At 47.5% G+C, this 21,426-nt stretch overlaps 2 protein-coding genes and 1 long non-coding RNA gene across 3 annotated transcripts; 2 read left to right on the top strand and 1 right to left on the bottom strand.

Annotated features, from left to right (window-relative positions):
* The first annotated feature begins 1,144 nt into the window (after positions 1-1,144).
* Positions 1,145-10,678, top strand: LOC128306379 (ubiquinone biosynthesis monooxygenase COQ6, mitochondrial). The gene is made up of 6 exons (XM_053043875.1): positions 1,145-1,352; positions 1,422-1,852; positions 9,482-9,763; positions 9,848-10,041; positions 10,125-10,407; positions 10,489-10,678. Exons 1-6 carry the CDS (start codon positions 1,160-1,162, stop codon positions 10,516-10,518), a joined length of 1,413 nt encoding a protein of 470 aa, XP_052899835.1. The 5' UTR covers positions 1,145-1,159; the 3' UTR covers positions 10,519-10,678.
* Positions 1,895-5,379, bottom strand: LOC128306378 (transient receptor potential channel pyrexia). Its single transcript, XM_053043874.1, has 6 exons — positions 5,353-5,379; positions 4,568-5,112; positions 3,284-4,490; positions 3,075-3,219; positions 2,341-2,834; positions 1,895-2,266 (listed from the first exon to the last, which is right to left on the bottom strand). The coding sequence occupies exons 1-6, from the start codon at positions 5,377-5,379 to the stop codon at positions 1,895-1,897; spliced, it is 2,790 nt and encodes a 929-aa protein (XP_052899834.1).
* Positions 10,679-14,154: 3,476 nt separating the features above from the next.
* LOC128306943 (uncharacterized) lies at positions 14,155-18,261 on the top strand. The gene is made up of 2 exons (XR_008287599.1): positions 14,155-14,323; positions 17,470-18,261. It is a non-coding gene; the product is annotated as an uncharacterized LOC128306943 (long non-coding RNA).
* Positions 18,262-21,426: the final 3,165 nt, after the last annotated feature.

Genomic DNA, 21,426 nt, shown 5'->3' with positions numbered 1-21,426 from the left:
TTCTTGGAAAACACACCACCGTCGGCCGTCTCGGCGTCCCGTGCGTACAGCGGCTCGCCCGCCTTATTGTCACCATTGTCCATCATTGTTACAACCTCTTCTGCTACTAACTACTATTGCCACCGGTGCTGCTAGGGAGATGTGTGCCCTGTTGGACGGCTTTCACTATACTAAGCTTGTCCGCGGAGTGCGGATCGTCAGCTACTAGCCGCCTGCGTGAGACACGACACCGATGTGTGAGTGTTCCAGGCCATCCAGGCACGTTCCTTGCCAAACTCCCTAGTGAAAGTGATGTTTCTGAGCGTCTGAGCGACCGTTACGCCACCGTGTTCGCGCTAAAAGTGTCGTAATGCCCCGCAGCACTACACATGCCTGTGTGTATATGTGTGCATTTATTCTCATGCGGTGTCTTGGGTATCCTTTGGCTGGTCCCATCAATTATGGGACGTTTTTGGCACAGGCTACAGAGAGGCGCGGTGGAAATAAACGAGCCCGTCCGGCGTTTTGTGGTTATGGATTTAATCGGCTTTAAGCGTTACGCCATACCGATAGGAAATTGACGACAGGTAAGGGGCAAACTGCCAATGCTTCACACAGCGAGGTGTACGGTTTAAACCTGCTCGAAGGCAAACGTGCGTCATACCGGTTGGCTTTGGCAATTCATTCCGGCGCATGGCCGGAATTTCCTTTATTGGTTTAAATAAAGCGTATCGGTGGTGTAGGTTTTCGAAGAGCATTACTTTAGGCTTTGCCAGCTAGAACCAAAAGACGTCACACGCCCTCGGTACACCTGCATTAGCTAAGGATTGTTTTAAAATTGTATAACTGGTAGCAAACAGTCGTAGACGCAGGAAGATAAGGCGCTTTATGTCTGTCATGTTACTGTGCGGTAATTCGCCTGCATAATATTGCCTACTGCGCGCTCCTTATTTGCGAATTATACATGTTTTTATTTTGTTCAGCTGTGGTGTGATTTTAAATTTGCGCCAAACAGCGCAACACGATCGCGATTCCGTTTGGTATTATGTTTGCGCCACACGGCACTGGCTGTCATCAACTCCTACATCCCCACTTCGCTTCCTAGCACGAGCTGTCAAAACACGCCGTTGAAGCTGTCAAATCGGTGCGGTGTGTTTTGTTATTGTACGCGGAAACGAAAATGAATCGGCTGTTGTGCACAACTCTGGTGAAATATTCCCAACGGAATGCAATTAAACCGCAATGGTGTGCCCTGTCGACGTCCAGCAGTAGCTGGCACGCCACGGCGGAACGGAACACTGCAAATGGCCAGCATTACGACATAATCATCGCCGGTGGTGGTATGGTCGGAACGGCACTAGCCTGCGCTCTCGGTAAGACATCAAATGATTCGTTTAGCAAAAACACAAATGGGGGGTTTCTAAGCAAGATTGCACTTGTAGGTAAAAATACCCGGCTGCAGAATAAAAACATTCTGCTGCTAGAGGCGGCACCTGGCTTTAAGCAACCATCCACCGCACAGTACAGCAACCGGGTGTCAGCAATCAGCAAGGGCACGTATCGTCTCATGAAGACAATCGGAGCATGGGAGGAGATTGAACAAACGCGCGTCAAGCCGGTACTGAAAATGCAGGTATGGGACGCCTGCTCGGACGCCCTGATCACCTTCAACTACGACGATTTCTCCGAAAACATTTCCTGGATCGTGGAGAACGATGTGCTGCTTGCCAGCATCTACCGGCAGCTGGAAAGCGTACCGAATGTACGTGTGCGCTACTCATCCAAAATTGCCAGCTGTGAGCTGATGCGGGACGGTGCAGACAAAAGCACCGTGCGCCTTGCCGACGGTGAAACGCTCAAGTGTGATCTACTGGTAAGTGGAAGTAATAGCGAAACACTACTAATGTGTTGTTGTTTAGGGCTTTTTTATTCTACTTTTCACTATATCGAGGTCTTTGCTCAGCTCGTCCAATCGTTTTAATATGGTTTTTTGGTTCTCTTCGAGCGTTTTCAACGATGCGCCGGTAGCGGGCTGATGTGCCGGCACTATCGGGGGCATCGTGTCCGGACGCATCCCACCGTACGGGCTGTCCGATATGGTGCGCTTTTTGTTGACCGTTTTGAAGTGCTTCCGGCGCAACGTGACGGCGGTCGTGTCCACTTCGTCCAGCAGGAAGTTATTGAATGTTTGCATGTTGCGATAGGTTCGCCTTCGCCTAATCGATTGATTACGTTCGCGCCGCTCGGCTACCAGCTTGTAGATGGAGGTAATAAGCTCCCGTGGGATCTGTAAATTGTGATGGGTTTTAGTGGCGTCGGTTCACCTACACTAAATAAGATTGCACAGGATCAATTCCCTACCCGTTTTTCGCGCGGATCATTCGGTTTGACGCGAAAGTGTAACCGGCAGCGGGAGGTTTTAAGCAGCGCTATCTTCTGAAAGATCGCCCATATTCTTATCGGTGCTTTGCGCAGAAGGCGCGAAAACATGAGACTCTCGAGTCGGGAGATGAGTTCCGCCTGGCGGGACAACCGGTCCAGTCCGGCCGACTGCTGCAGCCCCTGGATGTCGCTGACGGCCAAACCGACGAGCAGGTTGGTCAGGATGACGGTCACCAGCAGGACGAAGGCAAGAAACATACCGTGTGCGGTGGCGGGATATTCAATCTTCAGATTTTCACCGTAGAAGATGTCTTCGAACTCGAGCTCGCCCGCCATCATAACGATGGTTTTCAGCAGCGAGCGTGGTATCTCCTTGAAGGCAATATAGTTAGGGAAGAGCACACAGAAACTAAGCCCGAACGCAACCAGCAGACAGCAGTAAGCCATCAGAAACTTGGAAAAGTTTACCGCCACTGGAAAGGAAAGTTATTTTGAATGGACATAGCGAAAACATGAAAAAATGAATGAAACTTGAAATCTTAATGCTGTGCCTGACGGGAAAGAGTCTCTTTCTGTAAAACAGAAGTAAAATTCTGATGGTGGTATTTCGCGAAAAAGCGGTAAGCAAACAAATTATTCTTCGGAGATTCAGTAACGCTTTAAGAAGAAACTCCTTCCAGACACAATGCTGACAGGGCAGAAACCTTTCGTACCAGTCGTGAACATTTGCACGTACAGCCCGAAAATAGGAAAACGGCCGACCAGCATCATCAGTTCGAGCCAGGCCAGGAAAATGACTACCGCAGCCACATGATGCTGCCAGTTCATGATGGCGTTCGATTCGCTCAGTGTATTGTGCTGGGAAAGAGAACCGGAGCATTACGACTTATGCAAATGCAGACTGTCGTTTGCAATGTCTCACCGTGCAGAGAAATATACCGATCACGATGCTCCACTGCAACCAGTTCTCCCAGTACCGGACGTAGCTAACGAAACCGTGCATCATTTGGAAGATTTCCTTCGTCAGCAGCACCAAGTTGAACAGGATGATGATGTACCCGATGGCCGGTATGTACGGTGGTGCGGTACAGTGGTCCGCCCGGCAGTCCTGCACATACACCCCAAGCACGTACGCGGTAAACAGCAACACAAACAACCCGTGGTAGAACAGGCTGAAGATGAAAAACTTTCTAATCCGGCGCCATTTTAAAAGCAGAAACGTTTCGCACAGTGGGTGCTTCAGGATGCGCTTCTGGCCGACCTCTATAAACGCGAGCAGCAGTTCCGTCTCGCCCCGATCATTGTTGGGCACGAGCAGCCGAAAGTCGAGCCGTATCTCACAGTCCACATCGCCGATCTCGTGTATGCTGTTTACGCTTATAGCCGCATCGAGCTTGTCCACGTAGCGTGGTATAATTTCCGGCGTACGGCGTATAATGAACGACAGTGCCGACACACCACCGTTCGTTCGGGCGGTAATGTCCGCACCGTACTCGATCAGCATGTACACGCACGTGCTGAACTCGTTCAGTGCCGCAATGTGCAAAGGCGTGTAGCCGAAGTTATCCGCCCGGTTAACGTCCACCTTCGCCTTCAGCAGGCTCAGCGTACAGTCCCAGAAGCGGGACTCCTTGACGATCGAGGCGTGCAGTGCGGTTCGACCATCGCGATAAACCGCATGTACATCGGCCCGGTGGGCGATCAGGTACGTGACGGTTTCGTGACACTGTGACAGGCAGGCCAGGTGCAGTGGTGTCTGCTGGTCCCGGTTGCGTGCATCGATGTTCGCACCGGCTGCCACCAGCAAACGCACACAGTCGAGATAGTTCTCGGAGGCGGCCAGATGCAGTGCGGTGATCTTCTTCTGCCCGTACTGGGAACGGGCGTCGGCACCGTGCGTAATCAGCAGGTCCATACACTCGCTGTACCCGAGGGCGGCTGCTACATGGAGCGGTGTCTGCGTGTACACCTGCGGTGTGTTCGGATTGGCACCGTGCTTTAGTAGATACTCGACGCACCGCTTGCTGTTGCGCATGACCGCGTAGTGCAGGGCCGAGTGCTTCTCAATGCCGGCGTTGATGTCGACGTTCTGCGCGAGTAGTAAGGTCACACATTCCAAACTACCGCAGCTAAGGAGGAAAAACCGGTAACAAAACACCTCTATCAGCTGTAAGGCTTCATATCCAGCAGGAATAGACGTTCTTACCTGGCAGCACAGTGCAGTGGGGTGACCGTCTTTTCCCGATCCCAACATTGACCTTTGGCACCGTGCTGTAGCAACAGCTCCGTCGCTTTGTAATCACCGATGTAGCAACTTAGATGCAGTGCGGTCCGACCCGCCGTATCACAAGCGTTCGCATTAGCACCCTCCAGTGCGAGTACCTTTCGCAGCAGGTCGTGCTTGCTGTACCAAACCGCTAGCAGTAGTACCGTATCCCGCTGCTCGCTGGCGTCCTGCAGGATGTCACTGGCCGGTACCAAACTACACACCAGCAGCTCGGCCATCCGTTCGCCGCCCGGCAGTTCCTTCAATCCACACTCTATATCGGTGTACGCCCAGATCTCTTCCTGACCTTCGCGTCCACTGCCGAAATCGTGCGGTTGGTTCGGCGATGAGATCTCCACACCGCCGACATCGCTCTCGCTCGATATGCTCAACCGGAAGCGACCGGCACTGTCCGTCGGTTCGCTACCATCATCCGCCTCCTGGTAGTACATACGATACTCGTCCTCCCAGCGCATCTCATTTTCCTGTAGAATATAGCAAGAGACCCAGATGTGTGAGGTGTGAATAAACAGTGACGTAAGGCTATTATTCCTCTTGACGGCTCGCAGGCAGGTGTGAAAGCACATGGAAGGTATGCCATTTTTAAACAGTTCAATCATAAAGTGCTTTTCTTAATATGTTATCCCATTGCGGAATTGCGTCGAGAGGAATAATGTAGTTATGGCAAAACATTGCCATTTGGGCAGTGAAGCGTTTTCTCGTACTATGATTGAAAAGCGCACCGTATCCATTCCCTGTGCCGATTCATTCGGGCCGTTGCCAATGACCCTCAAACGCCTGGAAGTGTGCGAATCCTAATCTGGAACGAGAATACAAACGTGCGAATGAGTTGGGTGTCAAGCTACACATTAACAACGGCTGGGTAAATCAGTAGTTTCGTATTAACTTGAGTGAACTGGTTCGTTCACTGTGCAGAATTGAACCTCTCACAACTATGTGCTGATAAAGTTCGATTAACCTACCACACCAGGTCGTTCCATCTACGTTACATTCTAAACAAAGTGCGTTATATGTCCTCCTGCGTTACAAGCCGTTCAATCTGCGTTACGGGCAGTTCAACCTGCGTTATATGTCAAAGTGCGTTATATGTCCTGTATCCTGCGTTACGGATAGTTACAAGCCGTTCAATCTGCGTTACGGACACTTTAATCTGCGTTACGGGCAGTTCAACCTGCGTTATATGTCCTATATCCTGCGTTACGGATAGGTACAAGCCGTTCAATCTGCGTTACGGACAATTAAATCTGCGTTACGGGCAGTTCAACCTGCGTTACAAGCAGTTCAATATGCTCCATATCGTTCACTTTAAAAGAACCGACCGAACTGTACAGGTTTAGTTCTTTTTATCCTAATATAATCTAATATGATCCACCAAATAATCCAACAGAAAAAAAACACCCGATACGATGACGTGTGCAACACTGGAAAAGCGCTTAGCGTCGGACAAACATTCAGCGTTTGCGCTTAATCCCGTGAATGAACCGTGTTCGAAGCTGACCGAATGCCGCTTAAGTAAACAACCGGCATTGAGTGGAAAGCATAAAAATAAGTGAGCGGAAATGGTGTTGTTTCCAAAACGGCGCGCGCACTACCCCCCCCCCCCCCCCCCTCCACACGCCACGGTGGGGTAAGGGTAGATCCACAAAAGAACACAAAACGATCCAACAAAATTAAGCAAAACAACAGCAGGTTCGCTTTGGTGGATGCGAATGTTCGTCCAACTGTTGGCAAATAAAGCGCGCACGAGATGTGTGTGCGATGGTGAACAGTGCAGGGCACGCGTCAGCATGCGCATTCTTCACCAGATCCCGGTAACCCTTAGGGGTAAATTTACATTCCCCATTCCCACCCTTAAATTCTGACCTTCCCCGCGTGGAGGTGTTGGTAGGCAGGTGGCGCGAGAGGATAAAGATTAAAGCCACACAATGTGCTTCCCTGGAGGGAAGAGGTTGTTTCGCGGAGGAAGAATGTTTATGTAAACGTTACCACCGGACGGCATCATCTGCTGTAGAACGTGTATCACATTGGAGAGTGGGCAGCGCCCATCCTCGCAAGACTCGTGTTGCAGCTCAACCCATAATATACACGCTCTAATGCGCTACGAGTTTGGTGGTTGTAACTCTTGCAAAGGAGATACATGCCGAGCACACAATACACAAGTCTCCTGTGAGAATTGTCTCGCGGTCGGTGCGGTGCCTCCACTACATCTTGGGGTCATCTCTCCCACCGCTTGTCGTTCCAAACAATCCGCGAAGCAAGATATGCGTGGGCTGGCGTTATTTAAGCAGGCAACGAATGATTTGTTTAGTGTATCGCGCATCTAACCAATTTCGCCGCAGGTGAGGCATGATTCCTGCCGTTCCCCGGGGCATTTTGGCGCTTGTTGTCAATATCGCCCATACGTATCCAGTGTTGCGTACTTAGAAAGATGAGAACGCCGGCTCCAGCCGACTCATCCCTCGCACCATCTATATTGCGCCTTGCTTTTTTGCCACTGGTCTGGATCTAATCACTCCTTTGAGCAGCACACTCTAAGTACCTTCCAAATTCCACGCAGTAGATGAAAAAAAAACGAAGCAGTTCACTTAACAAGAGTGGCGTGATCCGGGTAGTCAGGATTGTGGTTTGTGGAATTTGTAAACAAAATACTCATTTGCGGGCATCCGGCGTAAATTGTGGTTGGAGTGTGTGCTGGCGTTACACGTTCTTCCCCTGGATTAGTCTTCTCTGGACCACAGTTTAATTAACCCAACTTTTATTGGTGCACCGGAGCATGCATAAATCTCCCAACCGATACCGATGTTCGTCGGTGTGTTTTGGTTTCTTTTGCTGGTCCGTACAAATATTCTCATCCCAAATTCTCACCCCAGGCTGGTGGAAACTAAAATTCTTCCAACATTTTCTCCTGGAAAACCCACATGTTGTGTAGTTCCCGTGATCAACACCCTCTCACACACTACCTCCAATTCACGGTGTATGTCACAGCTTGAGAATGGATGATTTCCTTCATGACGTTTCTGTTGGGGAACGTGTTTGGAGGGGGAAAATTTTGCCATTTCATTCTCCACCCGTTGAAAATAAAAAAAAAACAAACATAATGTCGCTTCTACCGGAGAGTGCCGCGTGTCTTCGAGGTGACAGTGGCGGCTGCTTTATTGCCGGTTTGTTGCGCGTTGGAAAATAAAAACATTCTAGAATTCTAAGTACTGAAAAAGAGCTGCAAAAATAGCTAGTTATCCAATTTGCATCACAAACTCTGGTTGATTGATGGGTGGTATGGTACAAATTCCTTGAAGTGTCCTGCAATTGAGCGTCACCAGATGTTTTGCGCACCTGACAGAGGTTAGATAGCTATTTCACGCTAGTTGCATTACATAAAAATTTGCACACTAATACACACACACACATACACACACACTCACACGCAACTTCACGAAGTGGCTGTGGAAGAATTAGCCTGGTACACCCAATAGTTCTCGCTGTCTTCTGCTTTATAAAGATTCCAGGTGCGGGTACACTGCGAGTACAACAACTACAGCAAAAAGAGCCAAAATTTTGGAAGATGACGCCTCTTCCGAATCGTTGAAACACTACGCGCCGACTGAACGTCGGTTTCGCGTGCGGACGCCGTAGAAACCCACCCAGCACCCAAGGACGAGCCGATCACCAACCCAGACCCGCAGCACCGCCATTCCAGCCTGCCCGACGATCGTTTGCCCATTTTCTAAGCCAACCCCGTAAGTGGTGGTGCGGAAATGGTGAGAAAAATCATAACCGACTGTGAGAGTAACGGTGAGAAAGAGAGCGCATATACGCAAGATCACAAACCCCCCCCCAGTAGGGGAGGAAAACATGTATGTGCGGACGCGATCGGGATAAAGCGACACGGCGATGCACTGAAACATCTCGTCTTCGGCGCGAATCTCAGCAAGGTGCGAACAAGCATGCCAGGGACAGCAGACGGGGTCGGACTTGTTTTCTTTTTAGCTGTGTTTTACGGTTACACCCCCCACCCCATCAACCACCTCCCTCCTACTACCACCCCTTTTGGATCGCCCGCGCACGGTTCGGGAAAATGAGATCCAAATGGAGTGAGCCTCCCCGGTTTTGTCCAATTAGAGGCAGAAGACGCCGAAAAACGCCACCGACCGTTGTGTGCAAGTGGCGACGGTGTGGGAAATCGAATTCGGATGAAAAAACGCTGAGACACACCGTGCCGCACCTAATGGAGGAGGAAATGGTGAAATTGAGATGGAAACTGACGTCGCCCGCCATTAGCTGGGAATTGGTTTGGAGGGAGCTGGGATGATCTCTACCCCCCCTGCACCTTGGCGAGGTTTAGGAAATTGAATACAGACACACCACAGCTATAGCTCCTGTAGAGCAGGGAGTGCTCCAAAATATGGCAGTCTTGTGTAAAAGAAAAGAAACAGAAAAATATCGGCAAAGCGTCGTTAATTAACACTCGTCGCACTGCTTTCGGTTCTAGGCGGTTGAGGTGGCGGCTGTGTGTTACACCGGTACTAGCGACACCCAGCGGATTCTAACGAGCCCATGTTGATTGGTTTCCGCTGCGCTTTGCCCGACAAACAACCGTACATCCGGTTTCCCTTTATAACACGACGAAAAAAAAAACATACAAAGCTGCTACATGCGAAACTGTCTGCGTGGCACGGCGCGGATAGACGAAAAGGAACGCATCGCATGTGTCAAGCTGTTATAATTAAGACACGTCCCAATGCCCGTTTTCCCACCGCGCAATATCCCATTCCAACGTGGCCAACACCGCTAATGGTTAACTGTCCGATTTTTCTTCTCTCTTCACGGGCGCAGGTTGGTGCGGACGGTTACAACTCCCTGGTGCGCCGGCAGATGGGTGTCGAAAATTTCGCCCTCGCCTACAACCAGATGGGTGTGGTGGCAACGCTTCGGCTGGCGAACGGCGCAACCGACAACGTCACCGCCTGGCAGCGGTTCCTTCCAACCGGTCCGATTGCGCTTCTCCCGCTGAGCGATGACACCAGCTCGCTCGTGTGGTCAACCGGTGTGGCCGAAGCGAAACGACTGCTTCAGCTCGACGGTGACTCCTTCGTTGCGGCCGTTAATGCTGCGTTCGTACGTTTTTCTTTTCTCTTTATCCTTTGCTTGTAAGGAACCCAGACGTACGCTGATTTATTTCTTTCTCTACTTTCCTCCCAGCATAAACCGATGCCGCGCAACACGCTGGTGGATGACGTGATGAAGGGTGTCAATACGCTCGTGAAGCAATCCACCGGCCAGCGGCTCGAGGCGGCACCGGTGGTAGAGACGGAACAGCCCAACTCCCGTGCTGCATTCCCGCTCGGGCTCGGCCACACTAGCACCTACGTCGGGCAGGGTGTCTGCTTGATCGGGTAACGCACAGTGTTAACGTCAAGCACGCAAACCCTTAACGTCTGATGCGTCTGCGTTCCTTCTTCTCCCCGTTAAATTGCAGGGATGCGGCACACCGTGTGCATCCGCTTGCCGGCCAGGGCGTTAATCTCGGGTTTGGCGATGTGCAGACGCTGGTGGACGTGCTGGCGGACGCCAACTATGCCGGGCTGGGCATTAGCAACCTCAGCGAGCTGCTCAAGTACGAACAGCAACGGTTGAAGCACAACGTACCGGTACTCCTGACCACGCACAGCCTCCAGCGGCTCTACACGACCGACTTCGTACCAACCGTGGCCCTGCGAAGCATCGGTCTCACGCTGACCAATGCCTTTCCACCGGTGAAGGTACTACTTCTGCACACGATCTAACAATGTAGACACGATCAAACAGTTGTATAATGTTTGTTTATTTTTTCTCTCTTGCAGAAATTCCTAATGAACTACGCCATGTCTTAGAATCTAATCTAAATAGCCCAGCCAAAGAGGAGAAGCACTGGGGTGTATTGTTTTGCTGTTGAGGTCTAAGGTTTCCGCGATTAAACTGGAACCAAATCGAAATTGATAGTGTAGTGGAATATTGACTGAAATGAATTTGAGGTGGCAATAAGAGCGATAACCGTACTATAATAATTTGTCTTTTTTTCTTTTTGAAGGAAAAACATTGTAGTATGTGAATTTAGTTTGCTTTATTTGATCTTGATACAGATCCGTGCAATGCTGTGTGGTGTAGTTATTGCTGCCGCCTTCATTGTGTTATCAGAAACTTAAAGTATCTTCTATTTATCTCAAAACAGTGCTCAGTGCTAATCGACAACATAGTTGATTTTTGTGTTTCTCTTTTTTTACAAAGCAGCAAAAATAGGATTGAGAATCAATGTGACGAAGACGATATACCTGCTTGCCGGAGGTACAGCCCAGGGCCCAATTGGGAGGTAGCGTATCAGTCGACGCCGACAACCTCGAGGTAGTAGAGGAATTCTGCTATATTGGGACGGTCGTTAGTTCGGACAACGACATCACAAGCGAAATCCGAAGACGCTTACTACAGACTTCACCATCTGTTGAAATCCAGAAGACTTCGAGACCACACGAAATGTAAGATATGTCGTACATTGATTCGCCCGGTGGTCCTCTATGAACACGAGTCTTGGACCATCACCATCGGAGGACGCAAACGCTCTGGGGCGTGTTTGAACGACGTAGTCTCTGGACCATCTTTGACGGTGTATTTGAGCATGAAGTGTGGAGAAGGAGAATGAACCACGAGCTTTCTGAGATGTACGACGAACCGGACATCCTGACAGTGGCGAAAGCCAGCAGGATACGATGGCTAGGGCATGTTATGAGGACTCATGCCCCTCCAAGAAGATGTTCGATAGCAATGCATGTTGATAGCGGCGCATGTAGGCACAGCGAGCTCGTTGGCTGGATCAGGTGAAGCAAAACCTGTCGGAAATTGGGAGTCTTCATGGAAGGTAAGCTGCAGTCAGGGATCTAGCACCCTGGAGAATAATTGTTAACCGGGCCATGTCACGACGACCTGCTTCATCGTGAGCAGACCAAAGAGAGAAAGAGAGAGAGTTGGCTTTTGAGTTTGAGGCTTTGGTCTATTTGAATTTCTATTCAAGAATTCCATAATAGAAATGGACGTGACAAAGATATCCATATGGATATTTTCAAATATCTCTGGCGGCTGTTTCTAGATAACGGCTAATAACGCTATGATAACTTGGGTGATAACTTGAGTAGCTTTAGTGACGATTTCATTTGAAATGTCGTTCCTTGCCATACAAGTTCCTTGAGTTTAAAACCTCACCTAAATAGGAGAAAACCTCACATCACCAAGCTACCAAGGTTATTCGGTACCGGTTCTAAAACAAAGTAATCCAAATTGAGAATAACTTTAAACGTAAACAGAGCTACATCAGTAACAAGTAAAATACCCCCTTTTCTACCCATCTACTGCTGGCCGTTTGCAAATTTGATCTGCTACCCTGGGTATCTGCAACAGTCCAGGTGTACGGTAAAGCGGATAAAATAAACAGCCATTGCCAAACAATGTAAACAATGGGCTCTACGTGCACGTACCACCTTTTGCTGCATGAGGACGGAAAAACGTCTAGAATGAAAATCCCAGTCATGCAAAGGCGGAGTCTCTTGGTCGAGTTTCTTTTGTTCTCATAGTCAAATTTTGAGTCAAGTTTCTTTCGAGTAGACAACCGACAGGAAGACGAACTTCAACCTTCACGCACACACTCTCACCGCATGGTATATAAAGCGGCGCGTAACCACGCCCGCTTCAGTCGCCCGGCGGCTTTTGCAGCGTGTGGACCTACGCCGGATCGTAGCAAAAATATGATTCTATGCAAAAAAAAGGGGGGTGGGGGACCTAGCACCACTCTCTGGCTCTCTCGTGAGAGCCGTTATCAGAGAATGATACTCTTTTTCCCCATATATTTGCGTGGCGATAGTGCTGTAATGAAAGAGAATATTGGATTAAGTCGGTCGAGCAGCAGCAATAGGTACATCCTTCAGGGTCGCGCGAGTAGCTTGGCTCACGTGCGTTGCTAACGGTTTATAAACAAAGCCTAACGGGAAGGATTTTTGTCATTGAAAATTTTGAAAAACATTCAAATGGCTTGGTGATTGGCTGTTTTTAAATAAAACATAAAATTTAAGGCATTTTGAAATAATTTTTGCATTGAAAAATAATGAAAAAAAATTTTTGGTATAAGTTTTAGAACTTTTCAAACACCATAGAAAGATGTATTATTTTATTCTTTACATTTTTGTAGAACATCATTTTTATCTATCTCTGCTACTTTTCTAGTTATTCTTAAAAATATGTAAAAATTGTGGAAAAATCACCACTGTTATGTATAGAAAAACTACATTTCTTATTCTTAACCACTTTGTAGAACAATGTATGTATCTAACACTTAAACTTTTCCTGCTATTGTTAAATACTCCCGTGTGTTACCGATCGCCACAAAGCAATGTCTTCGAATGTATCAAATTATACCTAGTTTTGATCATTGAATTTGTGTGCTTGTCCTTCAAATATCTTAGGAAAAAGTGTTCCAATTGTTTAGTTAAAGTGTTGCCAATACTTTACAACCGATGGTTTATAAATAAATAATAATTTAAGTACGATTAAATGCAGAAATCCACACACGCCAGTCAGTTGGACGCTTTAAATGAGAGGTTGAATATGTGGGCTTCGAGCCGCATATGCTGAGCTGCAAGGCGCGTAAGCTGCAAGGACAAAATTTTACTCTAGGTCGGCAGACGCGAGCACAGTACACAGGTACCTGTCGACACACGCGTTATCGGTCGGTCGCTTTGAATGTGTTCGCCTATGCGTACATAGGCGCGTAAGCTGCAAGGACAAAATTTTACTCTAGGTCGGCAGACGCGAGCACAGTACACAGGTACCTGTCGACACACGCGTTATCGGTCGGTCGCTTTGAATGTGTTCGCCTATGCGTACATAGGCGCGTAAGCTGCACGGACAAAATTTAACTCTAAGTCGGCAGACGCGAGCACAGTACACAGGTACCTGTCGACACACGCGTTGTCGGTCGGTTGCTTTGAATGTGTTGGTGCGTTGCGATATCCGTATACGCGCGATGGAGGGCGTGGATCGCGTACCGTGATTTTGCGTGTGTATCACGTGTGTGTTCGATTTTTTATCTCGCGTCGCATGTAGGCCAGAACGAGAGATCCGAATAAAAAAAAGGTAGGCGGAGTCCATTTGCTCGTTGGGATATCCTCAACAAACCAAAAAAAAAAAAACATTTGAAGTTTGAAAACATTTCGGGCGAACACATCTTATCGAACTCCTCAAAACCCGTACCGCATGAAGTGCATTGTTTATGTCAGACGGTAATGCAACCCCTTTTGCACAGGGTTGCCTTGGAACGAAGTCGAATTGAAAAATCGCCCGTTGCCACGTTTCCCCTCAGCAGCACGCACACATGCACGCTAGGGGTTGTATTGCTTACAGGTGCCGTACGCGCACAGACACATACGCACCCCATAAAGCCAGTTGAAGACGGCGAACAATGTGGAGTTGCTTCGCAGAAAGGTGCTAGCCGTCGACGAGACTGGTGTTGTTTTGCTCGCTCTCGGAAACCAGTCCTATTGGTGAACGTAATAGAGCGCTGTGTCTGTGTGTGTATCGTGTGTATGTGTGTGCGTAGTTGGGGGGTTTTTCCCTACCCTGCTCATGTAAAAGTGCTTACGATGCATGGAAAATCAGGTATGTGAGAGTTACCACCGACCTATTTAACGGTTTTTTTTTTTAATTTTCTTATTGTGAATTTAAACGGTTAACACTTTTTTTGATGACTTGTCCTCCAATCAAACCATCTCAACTATGTTCCACGCGTTCGTATGGCGTTGGCAGTCAAAAACAAGACGCAATACATGGGCTGCAGTATTTTTTTTTTTGCAAGTACGCAACCATGTTTAGATAGGTGGAGGTCGCTGTTGAATCACACACAAAAAAAAACGTCTCAGCCAGACAAAAATACCTTCGTGAAATATTCCACACGTCTTTTCCGTGTGTATGTGTGTTTAATCATAGTCGCCTGTGTGGTTATGAGTTGAAGGCCAGCTGATAAACCAACACTACTGTATGCACCCGTTTCCACATGGCCTTGCTGTGTTGCAATCAACCCCGTTGGGATGTGGCAGAGAGAAACCGATTATCCCTTCATTTACCCTTTCTGTGTGGTATTTTGTATAGTTAAAACATTTCACAACATTGCAGTAATGATTATTTCTCCATTAAATCCGTTGAATATGATAGTTATTTTCCTTCAAATTATTGTTATTGTTAATAGTTAGGGCGAAAAAAGCATAAAATGCATGGATTTTGTAGTATTCTGATTGAAAAGCAACCCTCCGAATAGGAAATCTTTGTTGCTGCATTCATTTTCTTTTAAAAGTTCCCACTCATGCACACATTTGCATTCGTTTCGACCATTGCACTGCATCCGCGTACGGGCCCCGTACACACATACCACTGTGAAAACAAACCTGCGGAGGGTGGGTTTAGCTGTAGCGATTGACGATCGCAGCAGTCAGAAATGTGCTAGCGGTCGACGAGACTGGTGCTATTTTTCCCTTCTCTCTCTCTATCTTCCATTGCCATCGCCAGTAGTGTGGCGTACGTGACGATTGTGATAATATACGAGAGTGTGCGTGCGTGTGTACGTGTGTATTGCGAGCTTTGGGTTCTTTCTTTGTGAAAGTTAGCTACACGATGGAAGGAAAATCAGGTGCGTGTTTCACGGTGGAAAAATGGGAAATAACAATACGTTTGGTTTATAAATGTTTAAAGAAGCTTTAGCAAACAGACGCAGTATTTAGACGAAAAGAAGGTAGGGGGTAGCAGGCATCGTAATGGAGATTGTAACAAAGACGCAATAACGAATGGCGACGTTAGGCTTTTTGCGTTTCTTTTTTCAACCCCTGTTCAGGTTGAACATTCTTCAATGAAGGGGGAAACTCGGTTGAAAGAATAAGGTCATTCGCGGAACGCCTAAACTATGCCCTCATTGTGCCTGTTGCTGCCTTAAAGCAGGAAACAATAGACTCTGCAGCGTATTAGAAAGAGAGGATGGGAACGAAAAGCTAATCAGGCAAACCGATCGAGACATGGCATATCGCCAGTGTGTCCTACTGGCGTGTTGGTTAGAGAGACACGCTAGAGGTTACTGCGGTGTGTTAATCCGTTGTCTTGTTGATCAAGTTTTTTTTTGCTATACATCTAAATCTCATTGCCGCTAGCTGCTTATCGTCTTTTCTAATAAAGAGTTTAATCCGTCGTTCGGGTTAAAAATAGACCGTTCACTAAAGACCAACGCAGTTTTCCATCCCCTGGCGTGAGCGCGTCCATCATGACTCCAATCGATGGCGTGGCGGATCCTCTCTCGTACGTTCGCGATTCCATCGCAACATCTAGAAGGCATGATGATTGCTTTCCATTTTCCGCGTGGTGCCTCTTTTGTGTATCACCCAACCACATGAGAAATTTGATTGAATCGGAATTATTCCAGTATTGTGGCCTTAAGGATTTGTTGAATAATTCTTAAATTAATCGCCATTAGTGAGAGCGTTGTCAGGCCCGGAAATATTAATCCGTTTTTCATTTCTAAACTATAAAAACTATTATTCAGTATTATACGACACCGCGTGCACTAAATGTTGGAGGGAATAATGATCTAAGTAGACCGCAATTGTGAAAGGAATATTTAAGAAATCGTAAGGGCGCTGTGATTTGATTAAAAAAAACCATTTTAAAAGCAGGATATAGTTGATATTATAAGCAGTTTGTAATAAACCATTAAGCAAGTAAGTTAGACATGGCATCCATGACAAAGCAGTCCGTCGATTGGAATATAAAACAAGCAAGGTGGTGACGCATAATGTATTCCTAGGAATTTCACGTCATAAAATGGCGTCACGGTACTATCATCTGTCGCAGTTGTGTGTGAGAATTAGGTAGAAGAAGCTTTAAGTATTGTCAAGTACACATCGACGTCACTATGGCGTATTGTGACTTGTCTCTTGTCTCTGTCTACCATATTGCGTCACTGCAGTGGTCTTTAACCTCACTCCCACCCAAACCAATGACTCATGAAAGAGAAGGGTGGGGAGATAGCAATATAAATGTCGGAATGGCTTGTCGTACACCTTCCAATGTTTGTGTGGCTGCCTGTCAAACGACCAATCTCGATGTTCATTGTTGCGGGGGGGATACTCGGAAGTATTAAATCCCGAACTCCTACCATCAGATTTTTGCTCGAGTTAAATTAAACCACCAACTCTCGAGTTGAACCACCATTGTGCAATAGTAGTTGTGAATCTCGTCGTATCTTGTACCGCACATGAATCAATTTTAACTTCCTAATATCGCGTGCTGGTACGCTCGAGGTTTCGATTTGTTTCGAACGGCCGATAACCCTATTCCTCCCCCTCCACTGTGTTTCACGGAATGCAGATTTAGATCTGCCCTAAAGTGATCCAACGGTGGAGTGAATGATGTGCACAAGGCGGCGCCTACCTTTGGTTCGCTTTCCACAGGTCGTTTAGGTCTTCCCTGCAGTTGCCTGGCGATCGTGACGCATAAAGTGAAAGTAGACATTTTTATTTTTAGAGCTCGTGTTCCATTCGTATGCGAAAGCAAAAAAAAGACTACAAGATGGAAGGCTCTTGCCTTGTTCGTTGTGCAATTCCGGTTTGTTTAGAGGTTAGGTGGAATTTATTTTTTTAATTCATCAAGTTTTAAAAGACATACTCTCTCTCTCTTTTCCTAAATGTACTTATTATATTACTTTAATTATTTCTGCAATTATTATAACATGTTTTGTATATATATTTTTGTTTTTCTACTTCCAGCACCAGTTGAGACAGCTACGCATCTTTCTCGCACCCTAACTCTGCTTTTCCTTGCCAGAAACTTATATGGGACCTGAGTCAATTGCAATTTGCTAAAGAGCTTCGACTGATAGCGAATGACGAGGTTAACGTTACCCGCCGGAGGATGATTGCCTTCGTTTCATCGGTGGGGCCCATTTATTCTGCTTCGAGCAAAAGGCGTAGGAGGCAGTGGATGGTGTTGATGGACAATTCCTTCAAGGAGAGAAAACCACCATCTGCCAAGCGTGTGTTTTGCAGGCGGGTATATACAATGGGTTATATTTAACGAGCACAATTTTCGTGGCAAAATGGGATTTTAGCTTTCTTTGACAGCGAAGCCTTCGCCTCTCCTACTGCCCCTTCCCTCGGCACCCGTGAACCGTCGGCACTACTCCTATATAAGGCATCCACTACCGCTACCGGTGCGCTGTGGAGGACAGCTGAACTTGCAACAGGCATCCCCTCGCATCAGACGAACCGTAAAGTGTGGGTCCTGACCTCCGTAGATCTCTCTCCCATTCACGTCTAAGTATTAAAACTTCGTTTGCACTTTGACATCCTCGGTGAGAAGTGAGTCACTTACATTGTGGGAAGAAAAAACTAACGTATTGCCGCTTACTTTGGTAAGAACGGTTTCCAACTAATGCCGTGCCACAGGTGTGTCGAAGTACACTTGGTTGAGCTTGTTTTAACTCATAGTTGCGCACAAAAAATATTTCTCAGAAGAGCTGCATGTGTTTGGTGCAGCGAAAAAAACAAACAAAAAATACAGAACATAGCTCTTTTTTCTTCACCCTCCGTTTCTCACATCTCACCGAGTGAATTTTGTGATTACGTTGCTGTAAACGACCAGAAGTAGTTTTGTGAATCATTCGAGTCGCATGACTCGCTTAATGCACGATAAGCGTTTAGCTACCTTCTTATAGATGCAGCGTCGAATTATGGGGGTTACAAACGTAGATGCGCGTGGGCACATGTGTGAGTTTCTCGACCTAGACTTCCAGAGCGTCCCGACGTGTGAACAGCTGCTGTGAGGACGATTTTTGACAGACCTGAGACGGTGGAATAATGCGACAGCTCGCGCTTTACGGTACTGCTAACGCGCATCCCTTTGGTGGTTGCCGCTCCAGCTCTCTCGGAATTACCTTTGGCCACTGCAGCATTGCTGGCAGTTGAGCAGGACGTGTTGGGACGATCGGTTATGTTGCTACCTCCATGGAAAGGGATTGCATTTCATCCAGCACGTGTTATTCGGCCAAAGCGCGATAACTGTCTTATGTATCTCATCATCTACAAAAAGGAATACACTACTCCTGATTCACGCTTAGGCGTACAACTACGAACAGAGGAATGGAACTGTTTCCGGTATTGCACGACTACAACTGTTTGCTTATCCTTGATATTGTATCCAGACGGTTTGTTCCCGAGTGGGGAAATATCGGCCGACGGAGTGTTACCACCAGTGGTAACCGTTTTGGACACGTCAGCATAGTGCAATCGTCCATCGCTTCGTTGCAGCTTGCTGTCTGGTTTCTTTCATCTCTTCAGCTGTATTTTTGGAAGAGACGGATCAGATATGCGGTAAAGCTACGACGCGCATGGGTAACTGGACGACGGATGCGCGATGCGTAATGTTCGGGAGAATTGAAGAGGATCGTCGCACGGAGACGCGGACATCTTGCACATCTACTCACTCCCTCCCCTGAGATTGATCGATTTTCGCCTAGTGTTGTCCTGTATGTTGGTGTACATCGGTTATTTGTCTTCCCTTCGGTTCGGATTCGGATTGTATGATGGGCCAGCGATTGAAGGAAATGTTCTCCCGGTAAAGCCCAAGCAAGCGTGAAGAGGAAGCAGATAAGTCGCGAGAAGATGGGCTCTCATCGAGGTTAGGTTTGGGTTCCGGATAGGCGCGGGTTCGGCGGGTTCCTGATGGCGGCGAGGAGGCGAGCGGAGATCGGCGATTTACGGAGACGGTTTTGCTTGGCAAGCGAGAAGAACCGCTGGACACGGACGGTGTCAGCCGGTGGCAATGCGAGAAGAGAGCAAAACCCAACGAAGTTTTCCCAGAAGAAGGCGTTGTGTGATCGGCGAAATCTTTTACGGCTAAAATGGTGTCGGTGATGTGCTTTTTTTGGCGGATGCGTTGATGAACGAACGCGCATTATATACACCGAATGATCAGAAGTGCTTTGAATATTGCATTTCTGAGCATCGTTTCTCTGGCGATCGACACTGTTCGTCAATATTTAGAACAGATACAACGTGACGCAGCTATTGAACGATTCTAATCAAGCTGTTATGTTCCTAGAGAACGGCCAGTAATATATCCCGACCGTTTCAGTAAAACCAAAGCAGAAGACGAAGGATATGTGATTTAAAGCATTGATAAACGACAATTGAGTATCGATCGATCGGAACTACTTGTGCAGTCGAATGTTATCTACAAACGAAAAGCACTTTTTCGCAATCGATTGCGATAACATTGCTTGCTGATTTGGTTAACACCAGGATACCAGACGAGAATACAGTAGCAGAAGCATAAGCTCTCCACACTTGCACAGACAACGTAGTACAACAGAAACAAATTTTCAAGTTTTCCTCACGATCTGTCGGATCAGTTCTTCACCAAACAAGTGCTGCAAAGTAAAATATTGCTCACGAGATTCAACGGCCATAGTGTTTGCCTCCACCCATGTTATGAAGAGGCATTCCATGACATCGTGGAGTACATAACGAAATAGATTCTCTACACACCGTTTCTCCAATGCGCACGGGAATGATGTAACACTTACCTCAACTCGAGATAATTCTGAGACGGACACTGCTTGTTGATGGCGGGAATTTAGAAGAATGATACGATTGCACAAAAAAGGGGCTTCATCACCTGAGACTTCCATTACAATTCATCGATGTTCAATCCAAGGTTAGGCGATCTTTCTAGTACTAGATGTGATATTTGACTGGCCGATGCATGTGGTATGCGCACCTAGACAGTTTGTTGGTTCGGATGTAGAAACCGGTGGCTACTAAGAAACACACCAGCGTCTTCGAACGAGAATGAATCAGCTGCTTTACGCTTAGGCGTGCAGGAAATAGCTGTGCTGCAACTGACTAATTTTGTCAAGCCTGATTGTTTACATATTCATGTGCTGTCCGATCTCATCATTGAAGCAAGAGCAAGATACACCTGAGCGGAAATGGTGCACTGGAGTAACCGTCGGTTGTTACGCGGATGGTAGTATCCCAGTCGCCCAGAAGTCCTTCTGCAAGGCGCTGTCATTACTAGGTCATACGTGAGAGCAACGTCACCATTGACGAATCTGATTCATTTTGATGTCTTCATCTGCTTTTTTGGAAGAGACGGATCAGATGTGCTCACACTGGATTCGGAGCGCCGCGGATACCACACGGATGTCCGTGAGAATATCGAATTGTATATTCAGCCTGGCTGTGAAACGACGCGATCTTCTTGCACATCTACTCACTGCCCTGCCCTGAGATTGCTTTTCCACTCATTGATGTGTCTCGTGCGTTGGTGTATCTCGGTCGTCGGTGTCTTCCTTTTGGTTCGGATTCGGATTTTATGATGGGCCAGCGATGTTCTCCCGGTAAAGCCCAAGCAAGCGTGAAGAGGAAGCAGATAAGTCGCGAGAAGATGGGCTCTCATCGAGGTTAGGTTTGGGTTCCGGATAGGCGCGGGTTCGGCGGGTTCCTGATGGCGGCGAGGAGGCGAGCGGAGATCGGCGATTTACGGAGACGGTTTTGCTTGGCAAGCGAGAAGAGCCGCTGGACACGGACGGTGTCAGCCGGTGGCAATGCGAGAAGAGAGCAAAACCCAACGAAGTTTTCCCAGAAGAAGGCGTTGTGTGATCGGCGAAATCTTTTACGGCTAAAATGGTTCCAAAATGGTGTCGGTGATGTGATTTTCTTATG

The sequence above is a fragment of the Anopheles moucheti genome, chromosome X (genome assembly GCF_943734755.1).
Source record: "Anopheles moucheti chromosome X, idAnoMoucSN_F20_07, whole genome shotgun sequence".
NCBI lineage: Eukaryota > Metazoa > Arthropoda > Insecta > Diptera > Culicidae > Anopheles > Anopheles moucheti.
This window is presented reverse-complemented; position numbering and strand designations above follow the sequence as displayed.